Source organism: Sus scrofa, chromosome 14 (genome assembly GCF_000003025.6).
Source record: "Sus scrofa isolate TJ Tabasco breed Duroc chromosome 14, Sscrofa11.1, whole genome shotgun sequence".
NCBI lineage: Eukaryota > Metazoa > Chordata > Mammalia > Artiodactyla > Suidae > Sus > Sus scrofa.
Window position 1 is genome coordinate 13,320,809 of NC_010456.5, and position 24,842 is coordinate 13,345,650.

A 24,842-nucleotide genomic window follows, 5' to 3' on the forward strand; every position below is an offset into this window, starting at 1 on the left:
TGGAAAGAGAGTTTTTGAATTCTCTAGATTCCAGAATTCAGATTTTTATTTTGTTTTGTTTTTGATTCTGTTGGTCATGTCCTTGGCATGTGGAAATTCCCAGGCCAACGGAGTTCCCATTGTGGTGCAACAGAAACGAACCCGACAAGGAACCATGAGGTTTTGGGTTTGATCCCTGGCCTCTCTCGGTGGGGTAAAGATCTGGTGTTGCCGTGAGCTATGGTGCAGGTCACAGACACGGCGTGGACCCTGTGTTGCTGTGGCTGTGGCATAGGCTGTCAGCTATAGCTCTGATTGGACCTCTAGCCTGGGAACCTCCATGTGCCTCGGGCGTGGCCCTAAAAAGCAAAAAAAAAAAAAAAAGAAAGAAAGAAAGAAAGAAATTCCCTGGCCAGGGATCAAACCCCATGCCACATCAATGACCACACCTGGTCCTTAACCTGCTGCGCCACAGTGGAAACTCCAACCTATTGTTATCATTGTTGTTTCTATTTTCCTCTTAAAATTCAGTAAAATAAACTATGCAATGAATTAACATGCTTAAGATGCTCTATAGCTCCTACAGGTAGACCATGAATAAGGCCAAGTGGTTTGAAGTATGCAAATGTAAAGTGTCACATTAAGCTTTCTATTTATTCATTTATAAGGGTGTCTCTGCCAAATTAAGTAGATTTTTATAAAAAGGCCAAAAAACCTTATCTCAGTTTGAGTCTGCCAGGGCATCCCTGCAGTTGCTCTAGGCTTAATAAAGAATAGAGACAGGAGCTGAAATGCCTCCTAGGGGGACAAAAACCTCACCTTTGGCGCCATTTCTTCTTGAGTTCATCATCCATGCCTGTGACAGCTCTTTCTTCAGGGCTGGTGTGTGGCCTCCCATATCCATTGCCTATAGCCCCAGAAGCTGAGGGTCTGTTGTCCTCCAAAACCCCAGCAGCCCTTAGTCCAGGGATCTGCTGTGGGGTGGAGTGAGGAGCTCTTGTCTGCCATGTGGTGCTGAGACTGGGGCTTGGGCATCTCTCCACCGCACTGTGGCCCTTGGAGTCTAGGAAAGGCCTGATTCTTCCCTATATGTCATCCGGTTGGTGTCTTGCATATGTCATGAATTTGGTGGTATTTACTAAACAGATGAGGATTTCAACAGAATCTGCATGTAGGGGCCATGCAAAAAGCACATTGAAAGCAACACATCAAAAAGTCACTTAACATCTGTAACTGAGAGGCAGGTATGTTCTCAATAACTTAGCTAAATGTCACACTTACCTTGTGTAACAATTCATTTCTCATTTCCTACTAACTGAAAATGTCGTATTCATGTATTTCTGACTTTTCAGGGAATATGTTTTTCTTCCTTAGGGTTTTTTTTTTTTTTTTTTAAGGAACCCTGGCACATAGAGGCTTTTGTGAAAGAGAATTAATTGGCAAAATAATTTGGTACTGAAGTTTCTATAGAGTTTTCAGTATGTAATTAGGCTCATTTATCAGTGATGTATATAATTTAGCATTAGGGTGGAGCTTAGACATTGAGGGGTGACACGATTTGATACACTCTCTGGGGAGACACCTTGTTTGCTCACCTCTCTATTGAGCACTTGTTCCCAAATCCTCAGATTCTTCCAGTCCCCACAGATGTTTCTAAGACCCCATCCCAGGTGACTCCAAGGGTAGGAGGAGGGAAGAGGATCCTGGCCTTCTCTCTGGGGCCTTAAGTCGTGTCTTTCACCCTCTCTAGTCTCCCTGTGGAGAAGAGGCTTGGAACAATGTGTGGTTAGGAAAGGTGAGAGGGGAGAAGATGGAGCCGGTGGGAAGAGAGCAAAAGCTGCTTGCTAGGGGCTGATCTCTATAAAGCCGGGTGATAACGGCTGGACGAGGGAGGATGGGAATTTCTATTGATGGAAAGACTATTCTATGTCAGGGACTATTGCACACACTACCTTAGTGGTACTTGGCTTTCAGGGGCTGGTAGAGTTGGACCATCTATTTCCATTTTTGATTTTGCCTGATGAGGGTTTGAGAGGAACAACTGCCACCTCTCATTACCACCACATGAGAAGGAAGGACATTTCAACACCAGAAATGTCAGAATATGCTATTATTATTTCTTTTTATGGTTCTGGCATATGGAAGTTCCCAGACCACAGGTTGCATTGGAGCTGCAGCTGCCAGCCTACACCATGGCCACAGTAACACTGGATCTGAGCCACATCTGTGACTTACGCCGAAGCTTGCAGCAATGCCTGTTTCTTAACCTATGGAGCAAGGCCAGGGATTGATCCTGCGTTCTCATTGATACTAGTCAGGTTCTTAACAAGGGGAACTCTGAGAGTATATTATTGTAGAATAAAAGATAGCTTTTCAAATTGAATATATGGAGCGAGCTTCGCGAAAAACTTATTACATTACATTTTGTCTTGAATTTTGCCATTTAGCAGTAGATTGGAACCATACAAGATTTCATAGGTGTAAGTGATATCCTAGAAAGCAGGTAGAAACCCTGACTCTGAGGCCGTGTAGCTAGCCCTTCTGTCTGCTTTGATAAACACGAGTAACATGGCCAAAATTTAAACAACATGATTCAGGAGTTTCTGTTGTGGCTCAGTGGTTAACGAATCCACTAGGAACCATGAAGTTGCCGGTTCAATCCCTGGCCTTGCTCAGTGGGTTAAGGATTTGGCATTGGCCGTGAGCTGTGGTGTAGGTCACAGGCGTGGCTCGCATCTGGCGTGAGTTGTGGTGTAGGCCGTCAGCTATAGCTCGGATTAGACCCCTAGCCTGGGAACCTCCATATGCCTCGGATGTGGCCCTAGAAAAGACAAAAAATAAAAAATAAACATGACTCAGATGTACGAAAAAATGTTTAGGTCATGTTTTCAATAACTGCTCTCATCCTGTTCTCATCATTTCTAATGATGGAGGAAAACATTTGATTTGCCAAATAAAAGTGTCTTTTCCATATCTTTTGGTTTTAAATAGACTATTCGGGTAACTGCTCAGTCTTTTGGGGATCCTCTCCAGGGTTTTCCCTACTCTTTTCTTCTTTCAAGATGGCTTCTGGGAGAGTTCCTCTGTGGCTTAGTAGGTTAAGAACCTGACTGGTATCCATGAAGATGTGGCTGATCCTCACTCAGTGGGTTAACGATCTGGTGTTGCTGTAAGCTGTGGTGTAGGCCTTAGCTGAAACCCCAATTTGACCCCTAGCCCGGGAACTTCCATATACCATGGGTGTAGCCCTGAAAAGAAAAAAAAAAAAAGAAAAATATGGCATCTGGGTACTAGGAGGGCCGCGTGTGCTCCTGGTCTCATGGTCTCCACTGAGGTGTCTATGCACCTTGGCCCCTGTCCTCAAAGGATGTGTATCAGTGTTGCTGGGCCACCTGGCCACAGAGCCCCTGTCCTGCTGACACAGAGCTGCTGCCGCTCCGTCTGTTTGGCATCAAGTTGGCTCCACTCCTGATGGATGACTGAGGACTTTGCTGCTGCATCTGGTCCCATGTCTCAGCACTTAGGTCTCCTTAGTCTAATTCCAGCCTGTTCTTGTCCCCTGTTCTCTCAGTCTTTTCCACACCCCCACCCACTTTGGGAGCTTGGGGATGTTCTCCTGCTTTCTCCACACTCAACACTGTGATTGCTCAGGATCCAGGGATGTTGCCCTCATGCCCACCAACCTCGGCCTCCTCTGCCACTGCTCCTCAGCCTACACAACACATTGCACGTCCTGCTGAATGCAAGAGTCTTCTGGGAGATTCACAGTCTATCTAGAGCTTGGCTTTCACACTGTTTTTGACCAGAAGCTACACTGAGAGATATATTTTATGGCTAGACAGAATGCATGTACAATGCACACATGTATATGTAACAGAAATGCAAATCTTCTGAAATTATATATATCCTTCCTACCTGTGAATACATTTCAAAATCTTCTGGTCTATTCCAAGTCATTTACAAAACACATTGATCCAATCCACTAAATTGATTTCTTTCTTTTTCTTTTCTGTCTTTCTTTTTTCTTTTTTCTTTTTTTTTTTTTTGCTATTTCTTGGGCCGCTCCTGCGGCATATGGAGGTTCCCAGGGTAGGGGTCTAATCGGAGCTGTGGCCGTCAGCCTACGCCAGAGCCACAGCAACTTGGGATCCGAGCCGCGTCTGCAACCTACACCACAGCTCACGGCAACGCCGGATCGTTAACCCACTGAGCAAGGGCAGGGATCGAACCCGCAACCTCATGGTTCCTAGTCGGATTTGTTAACCACTGCGCCACGACGGGAACTCCCCTGTCTTTCTTTTTTCTTTTTGGTCTTTTTAGGGCCTCACACGTGGCATATGAAAGTTCCCAGGCTAGGGTCAAATCAGAGCTACAGCTGCCAGCCTATGCCACAGCCATAGCAACTCAGGATCTGAGCTGCATCCACATCTGCGACCTACACCACAACTCACAGCAATGCTGGATCCTTAACCCACTGAGCGAGGCCAGGGTTTGAACCCCCGTTCTCATGGATACTAGTCAGGTTTGTTTCTGCTATGCCACAATGGGAACTCCTTCTTCTTTTTAATGGAAGCATAGTTGATTTACAATGTTGTATAAGTTTCTGGTGTACACCAAAGTGACTCCTTTATGCATATGTATACATATCCTTTTTCATATTCTTTCCCACTATGGTTTATTACTATTGCCAAAGCTTGGCCTCTGGTCACTGGTGCTGGATAGAAATGTGGAGACAGATTTTTGGGCAAAGGAGAAAAAAGATAGTTTTATTGTTTTGCCAGGCAAAGGAGGCCCTTGCCTCCTAATGCCCTAAAGACTGTGTCTTCCTTTGGGAGAGATTAGGATGTGGTGTTATAGTTGTGGAGGGGAAAATAGGGCCACAGGTAAGGGTCAGGGTAGATGAAAGCTTGCATTCTTCTTGAAGCTGGTGTTTAGTGGCTCTAGGATGGGTTCTGGTGGGCCTCCTTCTTTCTGGAATGAAGAATGTTTTATCAGGTAGTTAACACCTTCCATTTGTTTGGGGTTTTAGTTCTGCAGAAGAACTCAAAGATACTGCCATGTGTATCCCTTGAGGGGGAACCAGGACCCTGCCCTAAGGCTATACTATTGTTTCTTGACTGCTCCTTCCTGGTCCCTGCATCATCCCCTCCCTTCCCAGATTCGAAACTGTTTGAACCAACCCTTTGGAACTCAGGGAAGGTCATGGAGGTTGAAAGAGGCTTATTTCCTAAAAACCAGAAATGGGTGACACAGAAAGACTTTTGCACCTAGGAGTCCCACAGGACCTTGCTCAGCTTCATTACAGGATATTGAATATAGTTCCCTGTGCACTACAGCAGGTCCTTGTTTATCTATTTTGTATATAGTAATGTGTATCTGCTAATCCCAAACTCTTAGTTTATCCTTCCTCCACCCTCTTTCTCCTTTGGTAACCATAGATTTTTTTTTCTATTAGGCTGACTTCTTTATGCACCCATGAGTCACTGTCCTAGGATATGTCCCAGGAAGTGAAGCACTAGTTCCTAAATCTTCAGGTTCTTCCCTGAACTTTCTAAGATTCCATCCCCAAATTCATCCCAGGGTGGGAGAATGTGAGAAAGATGTTTGATCTCTTTTGTCTTATGTCATGCTCTTTACCCTTCCTAGTCTGGGGTTTATTTTAAGGTTAACCTTCCATAATTTGGTTCTTATGATGTAAAGTCAGTTGTGGGAGTTCCAAGACAACTCTTCTAACTCTGATAGCCTTGTTTTTCAAGAATGTTGTCTCCTTATGTCACCAAGAATTTAAAAAATAGTTTAAAAGAAACAACAAGGGAGTTCCCATTGTAGTGCAGTGGAAACAAGTTTGACTAGTATCCATGAAAATACTGGTTTAATCCCTAGCCTCGCTCAGGACTCACTGTTGCCATCAGCCTGTGGTGTAGGTTGCAGATGTGGCTCAGATCTGGCATTGCTGTGGCTATGGCATAGGCCGGCAGCTATAGCTCCAATTCGACCCCTAGCCTAGAAACTTCCATATGCCTGTGTGTATGGTCCTGAAAAGCAAAGAAAGAAAGAAAGAAAGAAAGAAAGAAAGAAAGAAAGAAAGAAAGAAAGAACACAAATTTTTTTTTTTTTTTTTTTTTTTTGCCATACTTGCAGCATGTGGAAGTTCCTAGGCTAGGGACTGAATCAAACCATAGGTGCAACCTACACCACAGTTGTGACAACACTGAACCCTCAACCCACTGTGCCGTGCTGGAGATGGAACCTGTGCCTTAGCAGCAACCTGAGCTGCTGCAGAGACAACACTGGATCCTTTAAGCTGCTGCACCACAGTGGGAACTCCAGAAAAAACAAATTTTTAAATCTCATAATTTCTGTGGGTCAGGAATTTGGAAGTAAATTAGCTGAGTCAGGGTGTCTTACAAGGCTGCAGATAAGATAATACCTGAAAGTTTCACTGGAGAAGATGCTTCCAAGGTTGCTCACTCATCTGTTGACAGGAGACCTCCCTTCCTCCTCATCATGCTGGGTGTCTCCACTGGGCTGATTGAAGATCTTCATGATATGACAGCTGGCTTCCTCCAGAGGGAGTGATCCAAAAGCCAGCAAGAAGGAGGCTGCATTGCCTCTGATGGCTTGGTCTCAGAGGTCACACACCATCACTTCTGTCTTATTCTATCCAAGGCAGAATAATATTATCTGTTGGACAGAATATTCTATCCAAGTCCCACCAAAATGTCAGAGGAAGGAAATTAGGCTCTGACTTTTGAAGAGTTTGTGAACAAATTTTAAACCTCCATAATAATTTGTATATCTTTTCAGATAACTAACAACGCAAGATAGGACTTTTTGCTTTTTAGGGCCGAACCTGCAGCCTATGGAAGTTCCTAGGCTAGGGGTCGAATTGGAGCCACAGCTACCAGCCTACGCCACAGTCACAGCAACACGAGATCTGAGCCACGTCTGGGACCTACACCATAGCTCACGGCAACTGAGCGAGGCTGGGGATTGAATCTGCTTCCTCAAGGATACTAGTCAGTTTTGTTACTGCTGAGCCATGATGGGAACTCCCTAAGAACACAAAGAAGAACAGGCTACGTTCTACCTGAGTGATGTAAACGGTGAGTGCTGTGGGATAACCCAGCTCAACAAATAAGCACTGCTTCCTTGTGAAATCAGGGAAGGTTTTACTGAGAAGATGAAGATAGAATTGAATGGTGAAGAACAAGGTCAGAAAACCAGAGAGAATCAGGCAGGCATTCCAGTTGGTATAAATAGTGGGAATAAAGCTGGAGGGAGGTTCCCACCTCAGATGTCCAGAGTCCCTAGGCTACCCTTATTCTAGTTTCTCATCCACCACAGTCAATAGTGGTCCACCCTCCTGACTTCAATACTAGTTTTAGCAAAGCTTGACTGTCTTGTGCCTCATGACCTTCATGTCTGCTTTCTGAAGAGTAGGGCCAGTTTGGGAGGTGGATCAGGGCTTAAGTGTCAATCTATTCACTCCACCCATATAGCAGAAACATAATATTAAAAAGTGCATATAATTTGTTAATCTGTAACTACAGAGTAGTTTGCATTTTCTAGGATTTAAAAAAAATGGAATCTCACAATATATATGCTCTTTTTAGTTTGGCTCCTTTCACTCAGCATGATGAAATCATCTGTGTTGTTGAGTGTATTGTTCATTCTTTTTCACTGATGAGCAGTATTCCATTATAAGGATATACTATAGTTTGTTTGCCAATGGGTAAACACCTGTTAATAATCATTTGGGTTGTTTCCAGCTTTGGGCTATTGTAAAAATACTGCTGTGAATATTTGAGTACACATGCTTTTATATGAAAGCGTTGTGTCATGTGTCAGATGAGTACTTAACTAAGGAAACCGCCAAAGTGTTTGAAAGTGTTTGCTTTCATTTTCTCTGTGGAATGACACTGGGTGCAAGGGTCATTCAGATAACATGCAGCATAACGGAGGTTGAATCATTGCTGAGCAGCCCAGAACAAAATGCTCCTGCTCTTTCATGGGGGAAAGGGGGCATGGAGAGAGAGGGAGAAAAAGTATCTTCTCAAGGAGGCCTCCAAATGGAGATGACCTGGCTGGGAATGCAGGTATGATTGTGAGCATGGCTGGCCTGGGGTGGAAACTGACTCCTTCATTGTAACCAGTTTTCACTGGGAATTTGTAGAATCCCACCAATTTGAAGAGAAATGGTGTCTTGGCAATATTGAGAATATTGAATCTTCTGATTCATGAACTGGCATATCTCTTCATTTGTTTAGGTTTTTAAAGATTTCTCTTAGCAATGTTTTATAGTTTTTGATGTATAGGACTAACACACCTTTAGTCAGAATTATCCCTAAATATTTAATTTTGGAGGATGCTATTTTTTTCCCCTTTTTAATGGCTGCACCTGCAGCATATGGAAGTTCCAGCCTAGGGGTCATATCAGAGCTACAACTGACAGTCTACATCACAGCCACAGTAATGCCAGATCTGAGCTGCATCTGTGAACTACACTGCAGCTTGCAGGTAAATCTATTGAACCTGCATCCTCATGGACAGTATGTCAGGTTCTTAACCCACCGAGCCACAATGGGAAATCTGGGATGCTACTGTAAATGGTACTTTTAGAATTCCAATTTCCTTTTTTCTCTAATATATAGAAATACAATAGTTTTTTTTTTTTTTTTTGGTCTTTTTAGGGCCACACCCATGGCATATCGAGGTTCCCAGGTTGGGGGTCGAATTGGAGCCGTAACTGTCTGCCTACACCTCAGCCACAGCACCACAGGATCCAAGCCGTGTTTATCACCTACACCACAGCTCACAGCAACACTGGATCTTTAACCCACTGCTGAGGCCAGGGATCGAAGCTGCATCCTCATGGATACTAGTCAGATTGGTTCCCCCTGAGCCACGACTGAAACTCCTACAACAGATTTTTGTATATAGATCTGGTATCCTGTAATGTTGCTAAACCAACATATTCTAGCAGCTTTTCTGTAGACTTCATAATATTAAACTATGTGGCATTGGTTTAACGGGCGGGCGGCAGACAATAAGGACACAGATATTACATACTGGAAAGCTGGCAAACAGTTTTATGCTGCTACTAAACATTTGATAAAATTGTTAACTCAGGGATTTCCCCTGTGGCTCAGTGGGTTAAGGATCCAGCGTTGTCAGTTCAGTGGCTTGGGTCATTGCTGTGGCAGGGGTTCCATCCTTGGCCTCAGAACTTTTGCATGCTATGGGTACAACCAAAAACAAAACAAAAAAATCTGAATCATCAACTCAATAATTCAGAAGGCAGACCACATGCTCTTTGAATCTGTTGCTGTTGGGAAAATGATCAGAAAGATGATTCTCTGACCTATGAGAGAGTATTGTTTCCCTCCTCCTTTAGCAAAATCTTCTATGAAAGATGAACTGAGGTAAAAGATAGCCTTTTTATTTATTTATTTTTTGTTAACAGAGATGGAAGGAATAAAGCTCTGCTGAGATTGGAGTTCTCTGCCTGCAGTCGGCAATGCAAATTGACTGAGAGTGGTTATTCAGGGCCTTCTAGTTTTGATAAAGCCAAAACCTATTATACTCCCAAGAGCAGGAGATAAAACTGTGGCCCAAGGCCCTTCTCAAGGGCCATTAGCAATGTGTTGTCTGCTGGACGTTGGAAGCCAGGCAGGCAGTGAGATCATTAAAGGGATTGCCTTCCCAACCAAACCTGCTGTTCTGGCTGGCCGCAAGGGCATTGCTATTAAGTTGTTAATTTTTTTTAATATTTTATTTATTTTTGTTATTTGAAATTTTTTTGGCTACGCCCATGACATGTGGAAGCTCCCAGGTCAGGGATCAAACCTGTGCCACAGCACTGACGCAAGCTGCAGTGACAGCACCAGATCCTTAATGTGCTGCATCACAAAGGAACTCCTACTACTAGGTCAATAGACAAAGAATAAATAGGGCAAACACAGAGCTTTGTAAGTAAACAGAGTAGTTATGCATTAGAAATATGACTAGTTGAAATCTATAGCTGTGGGTAATTGTACAAGGAATTGTAAAAGGGACAGATACACCAGAAATCTATTCAGTATCTTTTATTTTTTTATTTTAATGATTTTTATTTTTTCCATTGTAGGTGGTTTAGAGTGTTCTGTCAATTTTCTACTCTACAGCAAAGTGACCTAGGTGTGTGCGAGTGCTATCTCTCTCTCTCTCTCTCTCTCACACACACACACACATTCTTTTTCTCATGTTATCCTTTCATCATGTTCCATCACAAGAGGATATAGATATAGTTTCCAGTGCTATACAGTAGAATCTCATTGCTTATCCACTCCAAATGCAATAGTTTGCATCTATTAACCCCAGATTCCCAGTCCATCCCACTTCCTCCCCGTCCCCCCTGGCAACCACAAGTCTCTTCTCCAAGTCCATGAGTTTCTTTTCTGTGGAAAGGTTCATTTGTGCCATATATTAGATTCCAGATATAAGTGACATCATATGGTATTTGTCTTTCTCTTTCTGACTAGTATGTCTTTCTCTTTCACTTAGTATGAGAGTCTCTAGTTCCATCCATGTTGCTGCAAATGACATTATTTTGTTCTTTTTAATGGCTGAGTAGTATACCATATCTTAATCGATTCATCTGTCGATGGATGTTTAGGTTGTTTCCATGTTTTGACTATTGTAAATAGTGCCTCAGTGAACATATGGGTTCGTGTATCTTTTTAAGGAAAATTTTGTCCAGATATATGCCCAGGAGTGGGATTTCTGGGTCATGTGGTAGTTCTATATTTAGTTTTCTGAGGTACCTCCATAATGTTTTCCATAGTGTTTGTACTTCAGTATCTTTAAAATGGAATTGACAGAGAGTTCTCATTGTGGCTCAGCAGGTTATGAACCCGACTAGTATCCATGAAGATGTGGGTTTGATCCCTAGCCTTGCTCAGTGGGTTGAGGATCTGGCATTGTTGTGGCTGTGGTGTAGGTTGCAGATGCAGCTCTGGCATATGGAAGTTCCTAGCCTGGGAACTTCCATATGCTGCAGGTGTGATTGTATGAAGAAGAAGAAAAAAAAAAAAAAAAAAAAGAAAGAAAGAAAGAAAGAAAGAAAAGAAAGGAACTGACAGAGAAGCTACCCATTTAGTTTGCCAATAACTGTGTATACTTGACCTGAAGTAACTCATAGTCCCTCAAAAGTGCACCAGTAAGAAACTGGACATAAAAAGATGTGCAGCTTCCCAGGAGTTTATACTCTTCAATATACCCTTCAGATATAATTATGGAGAATCATGGCTAAGAACCTCCGAGCGGGTAAAGCCAGTACCTGCAGGTGCAAGAAACAAGGTGTTCCTTCTAGTAAGCACAACTGAAGCCCAACCAAGAATTTACTCCACCATCGGGGCAATCTTTGAAATTTCCCTTTTGCAACATTTGATTAGACTGTGGACTATTCTTCCCGCCACCTTTTTTTTTTTTTTTTCCAAATTGATTTTCCTATTCCTACTTCATCACTGTATACTAGGTATGTGGGGAACGAAGTGGGAGAAGAGAACAGTCATCTCATTTTTAAGTTTATAGATCACTGGATCATGAGGAGTTATAGCTAGACTTGTAAAGGACCACACATCATCTTCAGATTGTGGACTTTAAACTGGATGCAGTACTGCTTGGGACTCTGGCTTCTTGCCTTTTAAAATAGGGTGTGTTCTATATGTTAGAAGAAGGAAGTGTATAGATAGATAGACAGATAGATAGATAGACAGACAGACAGGCAAATTTGGGTAGCCAGACTAGTGGACTATAATAGAATTGTCCACCAAAGTACATCCTTATCTTCTTCCTTTATTATTTGAACTGTCAAGTGTTAGCTGGATCCACAGTTGCCTAGTTAGAGAACATCTCCCACCTTCCTGACAGTCGGATGTGGCCGTGTCTCTATCAGGTCAATGGAATGAATAGAAATGACGTATGCTACCTCTGGGACCCACTCCTAGGAGTACTGACATGTGCACCCCTTTCCTTTCTGCTAGGCTAAGATACAGATGTGATGGCAGGTTCTGGGATAGCAGTTATGTATGAGGACAGTGCTGCCCTCTGGGTCCTAGACCACCTACCTCTTAGCATATGAGAGGAAAAAACCCCCCAAACTATCTCGTTTCACATGCAGTATCTTTGGGATACAGCAACCTAATCTGTATTCCAACAAAAGCTACTTTTGGAATAGAGCATTAAGTATTCTTTCCTCCAAGGGGCAAGGTAGAGCCATTCTTCCCCGCACCCCTAACCTGGGGCATGTGGAAGTTCCCAGGCCAGGGACTGAACCTGCACCACAGCAATGACGGTGACCACAGCAGTGACAATGCCAGGTCCTTAACCTGCTGAGCCATAAGGAAACTCTGGCAAAGCCATTCTTGAACACATGGAAAAGAAACTTTTGCTATTCTAAGTCAAGGTTTTGACCCAATTAAACCAAATACATAATCACTGAACACTTAATTTGAGCCAATTCAGTGTGAGCTGTTACAGAAGAAAGGTCCTACTCTGAGCTGAACTACCTATTTCTAGATTGTTACATAAGAAGAAATAAACTTCTATTTTGTCTAAACTGCTGTATTTTGGGTCTTTGTTATATCAAAGAGGATGCTTAGACTGCATCCTAAAGAGCATACATTGTTAGAATTTGTTGGAAAAGCAGAGCATAATCACAAAAATAACACATCAAAGCAGTGTGTGCCCAGTGGGGAATATGGACAAAAAAAAAAAAAAAAGACTCTCTCAGTGTGGAGGAGCTCAGAAGGGATTAGGAGTCCAAAGAAAAGGAAACTCTCGTGGTGAAAATGGCATCATTGAAACAGGAATATTAATTCTTTCCTCAACAAATCAACCAACCAACCAACCAACCTCAGTGTAACTTTTCTCTCAACTATTCTGGTAAAGGAGATAAGAAACACCTGTTTTATGAAAAAAAAAGTTTTTTTTTCTTCTAAAATGTTTATTTTTTAAATAATAATAAAAGTAACACAGCCATTGGAACACTTGAGAACACTGTAGCAATGTATAACATTTTAAATCAGAAGTTTAAAGAAAGTGAAAACCAGTCAACCATGAACCTGAAAACAGCAAAACTGCCAACACTGTTTCAATTTTTTCCAGCCTTTTCTCCGTGGGTGTGCAAGGGGAGGTGTATGCATTTTATATGTATTGTGCATACTACACACACACACTGTAGCTTTGTGTGCTTTCTCACTTAACATTATATAAATATCTCTCCTTGACATGAAAAATTCTTCAGTTCTTTTTTATTTTTGGCTGCCTGGGTGACCAGGGATTGAATCTGCACCACAGCAGTGACCCCAGCCACTGCATTGACAATGGCAGACCCTTAATCCTCCGTGCCATACAAGGACTCCAAAAAATTCTTTAGTTCTTAATTTCATAAATGAACCACAGAATAGAAAAGGCAAGTAAGTATGTATTAAAAGACAGAAATGAAAAAGAAAAAAGAAAAGGAAAAAAAAAAAAACTTCCTTTGATAGAAGAATGATCTTATCATCTAGAAGGGACACCCCCTACATACAAGGTAGTGCTTTCAGGAAAGGCCTGTGGAACCTTCTTCGTATAATCTCAGAGCAAAACCAAAGCAGAAATAAAAACTGAGGCACGCTGCCCAGCTAGAATCTACATTACAAAACAAACACTTTACATTTTCTTTTCTTTTTCGCTTTTTAAGGCCGTGCCTGCAGCATATAGAAGTACTGGCTTTTGCCACAGCCACAGGAACGCCAGATCCCAGCTGTGTCTGCGACCTAGGCGCCATAGCTCACGGCAAGGCCGGATCTTTAAGCCGCATCTTCTTGGATACTAACCAGGCTTGTAACCCGCTGAACCACAACGGGAACTCCCAATTTTAATGTTACACATCTGCCATATTCTAGATATAGTAGGGCTAATCCTCCCGTCCTCTTCAGGTTAACAGTCCATACCACATGAAAACAGAGCAGTAACTGAATCCACGGGGGAGGCTGGGTCCAAGCCTTCTCATTTCTGTGGGTGCTAATCTGAAGTTCCTTCCTTCATGAGACTATCCGCCCATTTTGGCAGAACATTCGTGTAAAACCAAAATTTCACATATGGAACTCTCAAGTCACCCATCTGCCACCACCCACCTTATTTTTTGGGGTTGAAAATTTGTCACAGGGACAAATGTTATCTCCTACGATTTGAGAACCAAAAATGATCCGACAGCATCAAAAAGTTCACCTAAACTACGTTAATGGGGTATCAGTGCCTTGCTCCTCTATTCCCCTCACCCCCAGAATGGGTTTATCAGTGTATTATTTATATGTGCATATATATACATATATAATATTATATTTAATTATCTTCCGTACTCTGAGCTTTTTGAAAATTGTGCTTAATTTTCATTTTGGATAAATACTCATCTTTTTGAGAATTTATTATCATAATGGTTCCCATGGAAACAGACATACATTCTAGCTCATAAGGGAGGTCGTGGTACATGTTACCGGACTTCGTGAGCAATTGCTAGGGAGGTTGTGAAACCGGGCTGAACTTTAAAGTCAAAAGCCGGCACTATTTTTTTGGCCCTTGCCGCCTCACGTACTTTGTGCCGCAATTGCAACTTCTGTGCTCTGCTCAGGAACTTTGTACTGAGAGGAGTTAACGAAAACTTGCTCGTGTCTCTCAGCCCCGGGCGGCCGCTCAGGGCGATAAAACGTCCCCTGTCCTGGCACGCCCAGCCCGCGGTTGAGACTGCAACCGTGATTGACCGGCAGCTGCCTGACCCGCGGCGCTGGTTCCCCGCTGACCTGAGCCCTCCCGCCGCACGTCCTGCGCCAGCAGCCAGACTCCGCAGCGGCGCCTAGGGACCTGACCGCGCCAACCCGCCCGGGAGCCCCTCGGTCATCCGCCCGCCCATGTTCTTGGCCATCAGGAGGGCCAACCAGCTCTTCCACAGTGTCTTTCCTATCCGGAGAATGGGTGACTCCGCTTCCCGGATTGTCCGCCCCCAGGAGGCCTTGCCAGGCCGGAAGGAGCCGATGGCCGTAGAGGGTAAGGAAGCGGGCAAGCACCGAGGGCGCAGTCGTCGCCGCCGCCGCGCACGCGCACCAGGCCCGCCGTAAGGGAGTCCTGGGCCGGCCTCTGGAAGGTCAGCAGAGGGGGGTGTGTGGAGGGGTGTGGGGGTGTGGGTCTGCGCAGGCGCGAAGGGCGCCGGCCGGGGAGGGGCGCGGGGTCGATCCTCTTTGTTTAGTTTGTCACCTCCACCTAAAAGAGCACAGACCACTGACGGAATCCAGTTTGTTGGTATAACTCACCTAGGCCGCAGACTTTGGGCGGGGAAAGTGCTGACCCGATTTCTGCCGTTTCTCACCGGTGTGAGTCTCTTTTCTTTTTTGCATCAGCCGCTGGAATGAGGGCCACTTACACCAGTGATGCGGTGTTGTGTTGTCCCTGGAAGCAATGGAACGATGAAAACTGCAGTTTTGAAATTGTATCTCACTCTAGTGTTCGGGTTGCAGGAAACACCCTCAGGTTGCCATTATCCTCCAGGACTGCCCTGTTTCCCCCAGTGGGCAGGAGCTGCCCTTGGCCCTGTGCTCCGGGGTCTGCGTGTGTGTGTGTGTGTGTGTGTGTGTTTGTGTGTGTGTGTGTGTGAGAGTCATGCAGAAGAGCTGTGTGCCTCTGTGTGTGTGTCAGTCATGCAGAAGAGCTGTGCTTCCCAAACTTCCAAATAATTTTCCAAATGTCATCCCAATACTTTTGGAAAATATAGAAATTATAATATATAAACTATAATAAAAATGAAATGTTAGAAAAACGATCACATGTTTATATGCCCAGTAATGTTCAACTACTGTAAAAGTTTAACAGAACTAAGTTTCTGGCTCAGCCCTGTAGAAGGTCACAGACAGCATGTGTCCACCAACCTGAGGACCATACTTTGTGTAGGATTGTCATGGTGCAGTGGTTTTCACAAAGTGTGGTCCCAACAATAAGTTTTACTCATTATTATTATTTTTCTATTTTGGCCCAGAATTTTTGAGGCCAGGGACTGAACCCATGCCACACCTTTGACTTGAGCCACAGCAACAATGACGGATCCTTAACCTGCTGAGCCACAAGAGAACGCCCCAACAATATGTTTTAAATAAACCTTTCTTGTTGTACTAATGCCCTGGGTAGTTAGTAAACCACTGCTTTAGAGTGGTTGGAAGATGTAGTGGTGATTAATCTTTTACAGATGTCTCAATGCCAAGATAAATTCTGAAGTTAAAAATTTCCTATGAATTCTTCCATTTTTCTTTTCCTTAAAGAATTGTTGAGTGTATGTGTGTAGGAGGAGGTTGTTGTGAGGGTCTGCATATCATAGATAATACTCAGTGTGAGAATGGAAAAGGAAGAGGTTTTTGGATTTGAGACAGTTTGAAAACTGACATTGTGTGTCATGTTTCTCATTCACCTACATCAGCAGTTCCTGTGTCCCCTATCACTTGACCTCCAACTCATCCACAACTTTAAAAAGCTTATTTTATTTTTGACTCAAATTCAGAGTGAGTTTCCAAAAAAAAAAAAAAAAAAATCCAGATTAGGTTCCTACTTGGATTCGTTAACCACTGATTAATAAATATATCTGTATAAATATCTGTATCTAAACTGTATAACGCCACTATCTAAACTTTACTGATCTTGAAAGAGAATGCTCTTTACAAACCTGGATTCATAAATTGATGTTTAAAGGCAATGCTTTTTCAATGCTGAACTTCCCTAATTTGTACAAAATTTCCTCTTTGCACATTATAGTGTCTTTGGTATGTCCTCCCAGACATTTAAAAGCAAACAAACAAATCAGAATCTCCTGATTAGATTTTTCCAACCGGTTCAAGATCAAGATTGACCAGAATTTAATTCTGCTTTATCTTAACCAAAGTCTTCCCAGTCAGCTAATCCCCCAGTGTAGAAATGACACTTGGTGAAAGATCAACCAGTATGACAGAAAAGAGCCAACAAATTTTCTTTTTATATCCACCTAATGACTCTCACTGCAAAACCTTAGGACCTGATTCTCTTCTAGGCTCTTTTGCCTTTTCATATAGCCTCGCATGCCCTGCTGTATCTGGAGTAGTAAACTGCCTTTTTTCTTTTTCTTTTTTTTTGGTGTAGGACTAGTCCTTCAGTGCGCATGTCTTTTTTGTTTAGCTGTTGTAACTTTCCCACTTCCTCAAATAAGGAAATTTTAGATTGTGGCTTTTCTCTTTCCACCCCTGTACTGCTGCCTTGACAAGATTCGAAGGTTCTGACTGGCCCCAGAAATGGGCAGTGTTACTTCTTTCTTGGGTTTCAGTGGCCGTAAGATGAAAGCTTATGGACTTAATATTGTTTTGCAAATTTAATTCATTTCTACAGCAGCCTCCAGTCTCGTTTAACAGATTGAAGAACTCGCTCTTCACTTCTCTATATTATCTCTGTGTCTGCTGTTACTTGTACCCCGACTCCTAAAAGTTTTGTGATAAAAGCATCACCTTGGATTTTAGAAGACAAAGCCTGTCTGTTACTGTCTTTGGCACTGCCTAGTACCAAGTGTGCACTATTATCACATACATTTGGTGTGAAGTGTTATCATCTTAGCTTTAATCCTACCTTTTTTGATATTCTTAAGGAAATATACACCTTCTTATGAATTACAGGCTATTAGTAGATTTCTTCTTTGCAAGAAGGTAAGATTCAATCCTTCAAACTTTTTTCTTTTTTTTTTTGCTTTTTTAGAGCTGCACCCAAGGCATATGAAAGTTCCCAGGCCAGGGGTCAAATTGGAGCTACAGCTGCCAGCCTGCGCCCCAGCCACAGCAGTGTGGGGTCTGAGCTGAATCTGTGATCTACACCACAGCTCACGGCAACACCAGGTCCTTAACCCACTGAATGAGGCCTGGGATCGAAGTCATGTCCTTATGGATACTAGTCCGGCTGGTTAACCGCTGAGCCATGAAGGGAACTCCCTCAAACTTCTTTCATGTTTACTTTCTCCCAGGCTACCTAAAGTGGATCGAAACATGAATAGGCCTACTTTGGGCAATTGGTTAAAATTTAAACTTGGACTAGACTGCCTCATTTGGAGCACACTCTTTTCAGACTAGTGGTAGGTTCGAGACACCACTGGCTAGCTGGCAGAGCTCACAGGAATTTGCTGGTCTTATTATGTGGCAGTGGTCTTGCTCTGTTTCAGTGCCTGGCTACAAAACAATAGTCAGAGAACTTTGGGACTGAGGGGAAAAGGGAATTCATGCTTGTTGAACTGAATTGGTGGGCAATTAATTGCTAGAGATAGACAGGTGAAAATCCTATAATTAAAACCTCATAGTGCCTGCCTCCTATGTTGTTAAAATCTACATTTATTATAGTTAAAGCCAATCTTATTTCCAGTGAATTAATTGTAAAAGTCCAGCTTTTATTTTATATGGCATGGTATTTTTCCTATTGGAAACATTGATAACCTTTTTTTTGATCCAATGTTTGGGATTTGGAGATATCATCCAAGATAATGTTGACAGCTCCGATTTAATCTATCTTTCTTGTCGCTATATTCTTAGATAGTGTTCACTGTATTTATTACTGTGGTGCCTTTTTGGGGAGAGGAAGAGGTGTAGAATACTTGCTAAAAGTTTACTTTTTGAAGAACTATAAATTTAAGCAGAAAAACAGGAGAATAATATGCGTAATCCAAAAGGTGGCTCTTTGAAAAAAGAAAATTGAATGGCAACTGTTAGCTATTAGCTATCTAATAAAGGAAAAAAGGAAGAAAGTACAAATACATGAAATAAATTAGAAGAGGAAACAATGAAAGTACAAAATTTAAAGAGTCGTAAGAGACTATTTCTTCAACTCTTTGAAAATAAATTTGAACACTTGGATGGAATAGATAACTTTTAGGAAAATATTACTGACCCAAACTAACCCCAGAAAGACAGAAAATCTAAACAGATTGGTTTTTCCAGAAGAAATAAAGTTGTCAAAGAATTGCCTCCTTTCAAAGCATTATGTCCAGACAATTTTACAGAAGACGTCTAAATATTTAAAGAGTAGATAATTCAATAGTATGTATTTAAAGTGAACCACTTGTCGAATTCTTTTCATGAAGCAAGTAGAATATTGAAACCAAACCTGATGAAGGTTGTACTAAAAAGAAAACAACAGACTATTCTCACTTATGAATATTGATGTAGAACTGCTAAATAAATATTAGTAAACAAAATCCAGCAATGGGATTTAGTCCCAGAATGCAAAAATTGGTCAGTATTCAGAAATCTATCGATATGATCCATCATTTGGTCTAAGGAAAAGGGTGAATAACTATTTCCCTAGATGCTGTAAAGTTGTTTGACCAAATTTAACAACCTTTTTTTTTTTTTTTTTTTTCTTTTTTTGCCTTTTTGCCTTTTCTAGGGCCACTCCCACGGCATATGGAGGCTCCTAGGCTAGGGGTCTAATCGGAGCTGTAGCTGCCAGAGCCACAGCAACGCAGGATCTGAGCCGCGTCTGCAACCTACACCACAGCTCACGGCAACGCTGGATCCTTAACCCACTGAGCAAGGGCAGGGATCGAACCCACAACCTCATGGTTCCTAGTCGGATTCGTTAACCACTGAGCCACTGTGGGAGCTCCAAACAACCATTTTTGATAACATTCAAAGGTGATTACTTCCTTAAAGTGATAAAATATATCTATCCCAGTCCAAAGGCCAACATCATGCTTAATGAAGAAATATTAGAGATTTCCATTAAAGTCCCAATTAAGAAAGAATGTGGAGGTGATTACTCTTGCTCAGCCTAGTAGCAGGTGTGCACTATTACTAAGTGCTTTTCTTCTTAAGAGTCTTCATTGTAGCTTTTATATTACATTTTTTATGTTCTTAAGACAATTTCCATCTGTTTATAAACTGTGGTCTTCTTTTCAAAAAGGCAAGATCCAAACCTTTAAAATTCTTTAATGTTTAATTCTTCCAGGGCTGCCTAGAGTGGATCAGAGTATGACCAGGCCTGCTTTGGGTGATTGGTTATTATTTAACATTGCTTTGTAGGTGCTAGTCAGTGCACTCACACAAGTGAAAGAAATTAGAGATGTACAGCTTGAAAAAGAGAAGGTAAAACTAACATCATTTACAGATGATAAGATTATATACCTGGAAAATCCAAAAGAATCTAATAAGGTATCAGGGTATATGCTTACCAGACAGCTGTTTATTCTGTATTAAAAGCTTGTTAGAAAATATATTGGAAGAAAACACCCACTTACAATAGCAACCAAAAAGTTAAAATTTAGGAATAAACTTGTCAAGAAATATGGACGACCTATGTGGGGAAGACTTTAAAACACACCGAGGGATACAAAAGAAGACTTGAACAAATGGCAAGACATACCAGTTTCTTGGCTAGGAAGACTGAGCAGGAAACATATGTCAGTTCTCCCTAAGTTAATTTATAAAGATAGTATCATTTCAAGAAGAATACTAATGATATTTTTATTTTAGTCTAGAACTGGACACACTAAGTAAAAAAATTCATTTGGAAACACAAACAGGAATAGTTATGGTAACTGTAAAAGGAGCAAACAGGAACAGCTAGCCCTGCCAGATAGTAAAAGTGAGGCTTAATAATTTAAGCAGTGTTGGACTGATGTATGAATAGTAAGGTCGGTAAACAGAATAGAAAGAGCAGAAATTCTTAAATATGTATGAGAATGTAAAATATGATTTGATATCTCAAATCAGTAGGGAAAAGGTGAACTATTCAATAATGGTTTTTGGGGTAACAGGATAACCATATGGAAAAAGCCCCAAAACACACAAACACTCAAAACCCCCAAACAAAAACAAAGTTGGGGAGTTCCCGTCGTGGCGCAGTGGTTAATGAATCCGACTAGGAACCATGAGGTTGCGGGTTCGATCCCTGCCCTTGCTCAGTGGGTTAACAATCCGGCGTTGCCGTGAACTGTGGTGTAGGTCGCCGACGTGGCTCAGATCCCACGTTGCTGTGGCTCTGGCATAGGCTGGCAGCTATAGCTCCGATTCGACCCCTAGCCTGGAACCTCCATGTGCCGTGGGAGCGGCCCAAGAAATAGCAAAAAGACAAAAACAAAAACAAAGTTGGTCTTGGATTTGTTACAAAACATACATGTTGATAATAGCTCTTGCTTATAGAGTGCTTACCATATGCCAGATACCATGGTAATTGCTTTACATTTACTAGTACAGTTAATCCTCATAGTAACCCAAGGAAGTAGTAACTATTATTATCCCTGCTTTTAGGTGTGGAAGCTGAGGCCTGTAGAGGTTAGGTGATTTATGCAAGGTTATATAGCTAATAAGTGGTGGGTCTGGGATATGAATATAGACAGTTTGCCTTCAGAGTTTGTGACCTTAACTTCTACATGTACTGTTTTTCTCTTTAGTTGAATGGAAAAAAATGAAACAATTTAAATATGAGCAAGGGAAAGGAAAGTCTTTCTAATGACTTATAAAAAGCAGAAGACTTAAAAGATTGATAAATTTAATCACAACAAAATAAAAATCATCTTCAAGGCAAAAATTACCATCAGCAAATTCAAAAGATAAAGTGGGGTAAATATTTGCAACTCATATCATAGGTGAAGGATTGATCTCCCTAAAATGTAAGACGTTCCTAGAAGATAAGAAAACACCAAGAACCGTTAGAGAAATAGACAAAGGTTATGAGCAGTTACAGAAAAGGTGGTATAATTGACTCTAGAATGTATAAAAAGATGCTCAACTTCACTCATAATGAGAATGTGCGTCCCATTTTTCACTCTTCAGATTGGCAAAAATCCAGAACTTTGATGATACACTTTGTTGGTAAATCCTTAAGGAAAAAGGCACTCTCGTACATTGCTGGCAAGAATGTAAATTGGCTCAACTCTTATGGAAGGCAATTTGGCAATATCTATCAAAAATTTAAATGCATATACCTTTTGACCTAGGAATTCAGTTTCTGGGAATTTATCCTACAGATACACTTGCACTCATGCCAAATGATGACTGTACCAGGTTATTCACTGCAGCTTTGTTTGCAGTAGTCAAAGATTGGAAACAACCCAAATGCCCATCAATAGGGGCTAGTTAAATAAATTATGGTTCCTCCTCACAATGGAATATGCAGCTGTATAAAAGAACATGGGAAATCTATATGAATGGGTATGGCGAGATTGCCAAGATATAGTGTTAAGTGAAAAGTGCAAGGTCAGAACAGCGTTATACATTTCCTTAACTCTTGTGTGAACAGGGAGGGAAATAATCATATGTATGCACAAAGAAACTTCCAAGGACAGCTAAGAAACTAATGGCTGGGAAGAGGACTACGCAGTGAACTGATGGTGGAGGGGAGACAGAGCTGGGAGACTTGACGCTGTGCTTTTTTTTATAACTTTCGACTTTTGTAATGTGACTGTGTTATTGAATTAAGTAACTCTACTTTGAAGATGATCTCTTTCTGCTGTTTTTAGCCTAATTGACCAGCTTTCTATCATCTTTTGTCATCCCTGTTTCAAGTTCTTTTTAAATTTTACTCTCTTTTTCTTGTCAAAGTCTTTTTTTCTTCCCCAACTTGCTTTTGTAATCAAAATCCACATTTTGGCATGATTTAAAAATCTAAATTTAGAGGGTGAAATTGAAATAAGTTAATCCAAGTCATTTTACATTTCATAAATATTCATTTTTATTGAAGCGTCAATTGTGGTGGCATCATTTATACAAAGAAAAGATCTTTGGGGACAAATTCCTTCCACTATTATGTAGAAGGCATTATGTGTATTTCTTTTATTTTGAGTGATGTACGTAGACTTTTAAAAGAAAATGATAGAAAACAATTTTCCTTTTAGAAAAATTTTCCCCAATGTGTGATTAATTTCTAAATTGTAGGACACAGAGCTATTATCTCTCCTCTGCATCCTGTCTAAAGCTCTTTATTTTATCCTCTGTTTCAGAATCCTTAGTACTTCTCTGAAATCCTTGGAATAGGATATTCCATACCTCCCAGGATCTGATCCTTACCATTCCAGCTTTTCTTCCCGGTGTGCCACTATAGAACCTCAAATTCTGGCTGGCATGTGTTTTAGTGTTTTGCCTCTGGAAATGCTCATGTGATTTTTACCCAAGTGGGTTCCACATTCCAATCTTTTCATTTAGTTCTTTATTAAGTGTTTATTAAAAGCCTGCTTAGGTAAAACATTGTGTTTTCCATTTATCTGTAAGATACTTTTCCTTAAAACTTGCCCTGCTAGAATTCCATTTCTCCTATAAATCCATCCCTTTCCTCTCCAACCTAAGTGACCCCTTTCTTTTCTATTAGATAAATAATTATGTGCCTACCACTTTATGAATCTTCTTATCAGATCTTCCATTTGTTACTTAGGTGCTTTTTTGCTACCCAGGATATCAAATCTATGTCTTATCTCCCCATACGAGTATGAGCTCCCCAGAGTATGGCTGTCCAGAGGGGGGCACCATGTTTCACTGTTTAGAGGGAGGGGCTAGGCCATGTTTGATACTTGTTTTATCCTGTAGTCTATAGCACCTCACAAAGGGCACTGCCTGCATCAGACACTCAATAATGTTTTGTGGATATTGGGCAAAGTGTGTTTAATGTGACAACAAAGACCAAAAAGGTGGTCTTTTTATGTAACCATTCTGTGACACAGAAAATCTAATAATGAAACACAACATGTTCCATCTTTGGGGCACATACTCTGTGCTTCCACTAGTGGTGATAGATTTGTGCTGATGTCAGACTTTCCTCTCCATCATGCCTGTGACAGTGGTAAGCTTTTCTCTTGGCCAGGATGAATGATGGGGAGCCCCTTGTCCTCACATCTCTGAGCAGTGACATGCTAGGAACCGGTGGCAGTGGTAGGGCAAGAGGTGTCATGCTTGGTACAGCCTGGGGTGGGGGCGGCCCTGGCCTGCTGCCCTCCAGTTCAGGGGGACTCAGGGAGTCCCTGTGTTGGCTGGGGGAGGGAGGAGAGTGAGGGCAGCTGAGGTGAGGAATGGCAAGCTGATTGGGTGAGGAGACATCAGCCTAGGATATGGGTGCCAAGAGAGCCAGGAGCTTCCAGGCCCTCAGCTGGGGCCTGAGCCGATGCCTCTTTGCTGAGCTTGGTCTGGCCCCTTCACAGGCCCCAGTGCCCTAATGGCTGTCACCCCTGCTGCCTTGGCAGACGGCCAGGCCCTTTCCCATGCTACCACAGCTGGCTGGCTCTGCCATCCTGTACCAGTCCAAATCGCCAAACTCTGGTGCTGTACGAAAGACTGAATTCTGCAAAAGATATTTGAGGACATCAGTGTGTGATGAAGGAAAGTTGTGATTCTTCTATATCCTACTCTTTCATCTTTCTTCCATTATTAATCTCGTTTGTTAGAGAGCATCATGATGTTTAGTGAGAAGTTAGCACTAGAGTGCAAACTACTTGAGAGCAGGATTCTGTCTTATTCTTTGTGCCTGGAACACAGTACGTTGACAGTAAAACTGCAGGCCCACACAATAGCCACAGCAACTGGGGATCCGAACATCGACTGCGCCCTACACCACAGCTCACGGAAACACCGGATTCTTAACCCATTGAGTGAGGCCAGAGATCGAACCTGTGACCTCATGGATACTAGTTGGGTTCATTAACCACTGAGCCATGATGGGAACTCCTAGCCACATTCATCTTTGATCCTTGCCTCTGTATACAATATTGCCCTCCTCCAATAAGCCTGGATTGTTCCTTGCCTTCTGTATTAGTGGTTTCCAAAGAAACAGAAATACACACACACACACACACACACACACAGAGATTT

The 24,842-nt window shown here is 42.0% G+C and overlaps 1 protein-coding gene and 1 long non-coding RNA gene across 10 annotated transcripts in view; one reads left to right on the forward strand and one right to left on the reverse strand.

Annotated features, from left to right (window-relative positions):
* The window catches only part of LOC106505903, a 46,432-nt gene extending 30,205 nt beyond the window's left edge, over positions 1-16,227 (reverse strand). For 2 of the 3 annotated variants that reach the window (XR_002338415.1, XR_002338414.1), the window contains exon 1: positions 15,312-16,227. This is a non-coding gene — a long non-coding RNA (uncharacterized LOC106505903). Of the gene's footprint in view, positions 1-6,409; positions 6,555-15,311 lie in introns of those variants that run through there. The other variant, XR_002338416.1, reaches the window with a different exon arrangement.
* Positions 13,923-24,842, forward strand: part of MSRA (methionine sulfoxide reductase A) — a 384,184-nt gene continuing 373,264 nt past the window's right edge. The window contains exon 1 of one of the 7 annotated variants that reach the window (XM_021072635.1): positions 13,923-15,048. In XM_021072635.1, coding sequence (XP_020928294.1) covers positions 14,913-15,048 — 136 coding nt within the window. In that variant the 5' untranslated portion in view covers positions 13,923-14,912. The remainder of the gene's footprint in view (positions 15,049-24,842) is intronic. The other 6 variants (XM_021072634.1, XM_021072633.1, XM_021072631.1 and 3 more) reach the window with 6 other exon arrangements.